The 5,836-nt window shown below is 33.3% G+C and overlaps 1 protein-coding gene across 2 annotated transcripts; it reads left to right on the forward strand.

Annotated features, from left to right (window-relative positions):
• The first annotated feature begins 302 nt into the window (after positions 1 to 302).
• LOC145045031 (uncharacterized) lies at positions 303 to 3,942 on the forward strand. 2 transcript variants are annotated; one of them, XM_078993380.1, is made up of 6 exons: positions 303 to 1,452; positions 1,624 to 1,739; positions 2,357 to 2,900; positions 3,094 to 3,194; positions 3,458 to 3,602; positions 3,679 to 3,836. In XM_078993380.1, exons 1-6 carry the CDS (start codon positions 364 to 366, stop codon positions 3,718 to 3,720), a joined length of 2,037 nt encoding a protein of 678 aa, XP_078849506.1. In that variant the 5' UTR covers positions 303 to 363; the 3' UTR covers positions 3,721 to 3,836. The 2 variants fall into 2 exon arrangements, with proteins under 2 accessions (XP_078849506.1, XP_078849505.1); XM_078993379.1 differs by having other exon boundaries at positions 3,458 to 3,942.
• Positions 3,943 to 5,836: the final 1,894 nt, after the last annotated feature.

Consider the following 5,836-nt stretch of genomic DNA (forward strand, 5'->3'; position numbering starts at 1 on the left):
ATGACTAGTATCACCTCGTTTCAAAATAATAGAAGCTATATGTTGATGTAACAATTCGACGGATCTGAATCCACAAAATAAAATAATCAATAAAAAAAAAGTCAAACTCATGAACTAACGTATTAATTTTTTAACATGCTTCATCTCAATTATTGGTCAAAAGAAATAAATAATAAAATAATATAAATCATATTCCAAATGTACTTAAAAAAAAAAAAAAAAAAAAAAAAAAAAAAAAAAAACAAAAACTTTCACGTGCTCTGGCTAATGGCTATCTAACACCACTCCTTATCCATGGTTATTTTAATAACACCCTTTTCCAAAAGTCTGAACATCTTAGAATCCGTTTCATCCCAACACATAATGGAGGCCTTCCTTAAGGATTTTCAGTATCTTGAAATCGGACTTGAAGAGATAAAGTCGGCCACCAACACCTTTGATAAAAGCAAACTTATCGGAGAAGGTGGATTCGGGAAAGTATACGAAGGAGTAGTCAGTCACTCGAAAGGGAAAAGCAAGGTTGCTTTCAAGCGTTTGGATAGTACTTGTGGCCAAGGAGACCCTGAGTTCTTGAAAGAGATCTTAATGCTTTCTCGTTACACACATGAAAATCTCATCTCTCTCCTGGGATTTTGTAACCAGGGTGGTGAGAGGATCCTTGTGTACGAGTATGCATGTCATGGAAGTCTTGATCGCCATATAAGAAGCGTTGCTCTCACATGGAGACAACGTCTCATGATATGCGTTGACGCTGCAACCGGACTTTGCTACCTTCATGATCCCAAGGAGACACACGAAAGAGTTATCCACCGTGATATAAAAAGCTCCAACATTCTACTCGATGAGAGTTGGAATGCCAAAGTTTCTGACATGGGACTTGCGAAAATAGGACCCGCTAATCAAAATCAGACCTTTCTTGTCTCCAATGTTGCAGGTACCTTGGCATACGTAGATCCGATATATATGGAGACGAGCATCTTAACAAAAGAGTCGGATGTTTACTCTTTTGGGGTTGTCTTGCTAGAAGTATTGTGTGGGACACTATGCTTTGAATATAGCAATAATGGTACTCGTAAGGGGTTAGTTAGAACGTGGAAAAAGAGCTACAAAGTAAAAGACTTTGAAAAGATTATCTTTAAAGACATGAAACAACAGATGGATCCGAGGTCATTGGAAACATATTCATCTATTGCTTATGAATGTTTGAAGAAATCTCGTGAAAAACGGCCAGAGATGTATCGGGTTGTGGAAGAACTTAATGTTGCGCTTCGGTTTCAAGAGAATTTTGAAGAGGTCGAACCAGAAATGAACTATGAAGAGGTGCGTAAGTCAGCAAGGTTTAAAAAAACAAAAGAGATGTGTAAGTCCGCAGTCCCTTCTCTGGCAAACAGATCCGACGAGGAACTAAAGATCCTTCTTGCTGAAGGAATTTTTCTTAACCATGGCAAAACGGTAATTATATATACTGTTAGTTTAGACGTTTTAATTTATTTTATGAATGGTAAATTATGATTTATTGGAATGTTTATTGCATAATTATAACTTGAAAAACCAAGTAAATCTCTACTCTCCTAAATCTAACTTAATCGGCCTAACATCAACTGTTTTACTTTTAATGGACAGTGGTTTTGTTTAAATAAGAATGGAGAACATTGTGAAATGATATCCGCACAAGAGTGTTTCTATCCTATTATCCTTAAACCTCGAGTTACTGGATTTTATGCCAAGGAAAAAACAAGGTAAGTTAGTCCTCGTCTTTTTATTATATTGGGTCCATATATATATATATATATATATATATATATATATATATATATATATATATATATATATATAGAGAGAGAGAGAGAGAGAGAGAGAGAGAAAAGTTATTTTGAGAAGCAAAAATATTATGAAAACTTAAAAACTTTTAACATGTACATCACTTTTCAACACGAAAATCACTAATAGGCCATGTGTCCGTTCAATAAAAAAGATTTTGAGGATTTTTTTTTAAATATTCATATTTACGCACTGTTGGTACGTGCATTCATATATGCGTCTGCAGCCCATATGACTACTAATGCTTGCATGTATATCTGTCTCCATAGTTCATATGACTGCTGATTCATATATATACATTGATGCATACCTGTATTCGTAGTCCATATGATTGTTGATGCCTAGTTTTTAACTACTAATGGATTTGTTCAAAACTTGTAATGTTTTTTTAGTTCATACAATAATTTAGCCATATATATATATATATATATATATATATATATATATATATATATATATATATATATATATATATATATATATATATATATATATATATATATATATATATATTGATGTTTGCATCTTTGTGCAGATTTGAAAAGTACATGAATACAAAGATTTGTTCTGATTTCAAAATACGTGTCAGAACACAGTATTTGTCACCACAGGTCACATATGCAATAAACCTTGTGTTCTGTTTGTATGATTCTGATTCTACCAATTCACATCTCAATTACATTTTGGCTGGGGAAACAGAATCTTCAAGTTTGTACTTAGCAGATACGAGAGTAGACGGATGGTTGACAGCTGAATTGTATCAGTTTACTAGCGACAATAGAAATGTTGATCTTGAAATTACGTTTAAATGTTGGAATGAGTTGTTAGTAGAAGGGATTGAATTTCAGCCCGTGGAGATAGTAAGCCAACAAATTCTGGAACATCAAGTATTAGAGGATAAGAGGGAGGTAGATATGCTGGAGGACATGTCTCATTTAGATGCATATTGGAATGAAAAATTACCAAGTGATTATGAAAACATAATTAAGTTGTCTAAAGATATGTTGCATTGGAAAACAAAGAAGGAACTATATTCTATTCTTTACAAAGGGTTCCCTATCCAGATCGAAGGCGAAGAGGTAGATTTGTTATACCGGATTAATTCACTCCTATCATTTGTGAGACGTTCTTAAATATCACTTGTTTTTAAAATATAGCCGTTGTGCATGATTCTAGTATATCCGGAGCCACTGATCATGGTTTTAGGGTTCAAAGTTGAAAAGTCCAGAATACCCAAACAAATACTTACATAGATATTGTTAATTTTGACAGTGGTTTTCACTTGACAAAGACGGGAAGCAATGTGTTATGATACCAGCAACAGTGGCTTTGAAAAGAAAAAAGTGGAGTTGGCGCTCTTTACCCGAATCAAGGTTCTTTCGAATTATGTTGTAACAAAGTCTATGTTTTGCATATATATTGCTCATATGTGTTGTTAACATGCAAACTAGGGTCTTGAAGTGAGTTAGGATTCAACTAATTTAAAAATTATAGGTTGGATATTCTAGTCACTCTACAATATAGATCTTCTAGTACCCATTGTGTTTCTCCATTATCAAGAAAACAAAAATCACCACTTATGATTATGTTGTCTTGTTCTTTTAGCATTTCTATTAAACACCGTGTCTTTTTGCAGATTTGAAGAAGTCGCTTTTGATCCTACTTGGAGCTTTACTATACGCTGTAATACCTCCAATATGCTATCAGCTCAAACATGTTATGGAGCTTACCTTGTTTACAAATTACAAGAAAACCATTCTGGATTTGAGCGTCCTTTAAAGGTGATGATGACTAGTCATTTCTCTGATACATTAATAATCTCACGATATATCTATTTGACTAGTCCTCAAACCCCAGTCATCAGACGAAGGGCTTATGAAAATACCCACAACCCATTGAATAGATCCAAAATAAAAGGCCTTCCACAACAAAGGACAGATAGTTGGATGGAGGTACAAATAGATGAACAACTTACACAAACTCCCTCGAGTTTTGTAAGACTTTCAGTCAACTTTCCCCTTAACCAGTCGCTTAAAGGGCTTATTGTGCAAGGTATTGAGTTCAGACCATGTAATTAGACACGATATTGTAAAAGGCTCTCTTATTTAATTATGACTGGTTGCGGATAAAAATATTTGTTTATAATTTACTTTCTAATTCTTTCTTCTTAATTTCTAATACGTGTCATAAATTTACCTTTAACCAATAAGGAAAGAGTTTGGTAAACCTAATCCCACTTAATTAGCCCCATTTTTTAATTCATTAATGTGATTCATATTAACTTTAAGAAGAAATCACACTATATGATCTGAATCGTGAATCGTTGCCAACATGCTATCAACTCGCTACTTTCAAGGAATTATAGACATATACTCAGAAATAATCACTCAATAATCGGTGTATTCATGAACAAAATGAAACTCAAATGCTTTACTAGAATTTCAATAGTGTAACTCTCTTCAAAATGCTTTCCCAGTTCATAAAAGATTATCCGATCTCTTTCCCACTACTCTTTTATATTATTATGTCATGAAAAACTATATATATAATGTAAAATGGCTAAAATGCCCTTCCACTCAAAGATGACCTTTATTAGTTGAATTCTCCTTTCAGCCCCTTCTAGAATACTTGGTGGAATGGATATGTAGCACAACATACTAAAGCGATAGCATGTTTATTATTGTCAAATTTATACCAAAAGCATCATGCGCCACAAAAAAATAAAAGAATAATAAATAACTTTTAGCAATGACACATGGTGTCACAATGCTTCTATAAATTGTCGCTAATACCTTTAGCGACAACATGTTGATGCAAAAAAGTCGCCATTATTACTTCGTACCAATAATAATATTTTGTTGTTGTTAGCGTTGTCGAGAAGTTTCTCAAATGTAAAACACTGGTTTGGCATGCGTAGCAAATAGGAGTTGATATCCATTGACCAATTTGCATTTTGGGTAGATTCTTGTGAAATTATTATCAAAATATAACTCCTTAAGTATTGAACCACTTGCAATTAAAAAGTACAGTAGACTAACTATGAGGATAATGCAATTTGATAATCTCTTATAGGTGACCATAATATTTATACTTATCCTTTTCCTCAGCTAGAAGCCCCCAAGTAAAGGCATTCACATGCAAGCAGTGTAAGTAACGACATTCACATGCGCATCAATTAAAAGAGTAGATAACTCCTTGTTAAATTCCGGAGATTTTGGTTTTTGCATATCATAGACCTTGTGAATGAACCATTTAGGGAATTTGGTTTTTCATCGCTTTCCCCGGTGTAATGATTTGAACTCACTATACTGAAGACAAAAAGATATAAATTTAGTAAAGGGAAGAACTTAAAAAGATAATGAATTAAAAGATAAAACACTTACACAGTATAGTGTCCGACTTCTTCACAACTAACAATCACAAACTATTCTAGTCGTTTTTTCTCCCTTAGATTGTGATTTTTCATGTTCCTTACAGTAGGCGGTCGACATTTAGACCGAAACATCAACAAATTTGTTTCTTCTATGACATCCTCGTTTCTTTTGGGGCAACCAAATCGAGTCTCAACATCTGTAAGGTACATCGAACAAAATGATAATACTTCTTCAACAACATATCCTCAATTATAGAACCATTTGGCCTCGACTTGTTTCTGAAATAGTTTTTTTAGTTATTTTCATATACATTTCGAATGAATAAATCCATCTCATATATATCGAGCCTCTACAAACAACTTCATTGGGTAAATGTGAAATTAAATGAACCATAATATCAAAAAAAACATAAGAGGATAGATCCATTTGAATTTGCACAATATTTTAGTAATGTCTGACTTCGCTTTCATATCTCCACCAATATTGTTCTCGAGCAAAGTTGCTTAAAAAACATATAAAGCTATACTATTAGTGTATATGTACATTTAGTCGATAGCCCTTTAACTCCGGTGGGTATCAAACATTGTATAATAATGTGATAGTCATAAAATTTCAGCATGATAATGTTACTATGGTTTTGA

Source organism: Lactuca saligna, chromosome 5 (assembly GCF_052625555.1).
Source record: "Lactuca saligna cultivar CGN05327 chromosome 5, ASM5262555v1, whole genome shotgun sequence".
NCBI classification, from domain to species: domain Eukaryota; kingdom Viridiplantae; phylum Streptophyta; class Magnoliopsida; order Asterales; family Asteraceae; genus Lactuca; species Lactuca saligna.

Excerpts from the sequence above, each read along its gene's own strand:
- LOC145045031 (XM_078993379.1), top strand. The coding sequence starts at position 364 with ATGGAGGCCTTCCTTAAGGATTTTCAGTATCTTGAAATCGGACTTGAA. Across the intron at positions 1,740-2,356 it reads TATGCCAAGGAAAAAACAAG|ATTTGAAAAGTACATGAATA; the intron begins GTAAGTTAGTCC and ends ATCTTTGTGCAG. Across the intron at positions 2,901-3,093 it reads TCCAGATCGAAGGCGAAGAG|TGGTTTTCACTTGACAAAGA; the intron begins GTAGATTTGTTA and ends TAATTTTGACAG.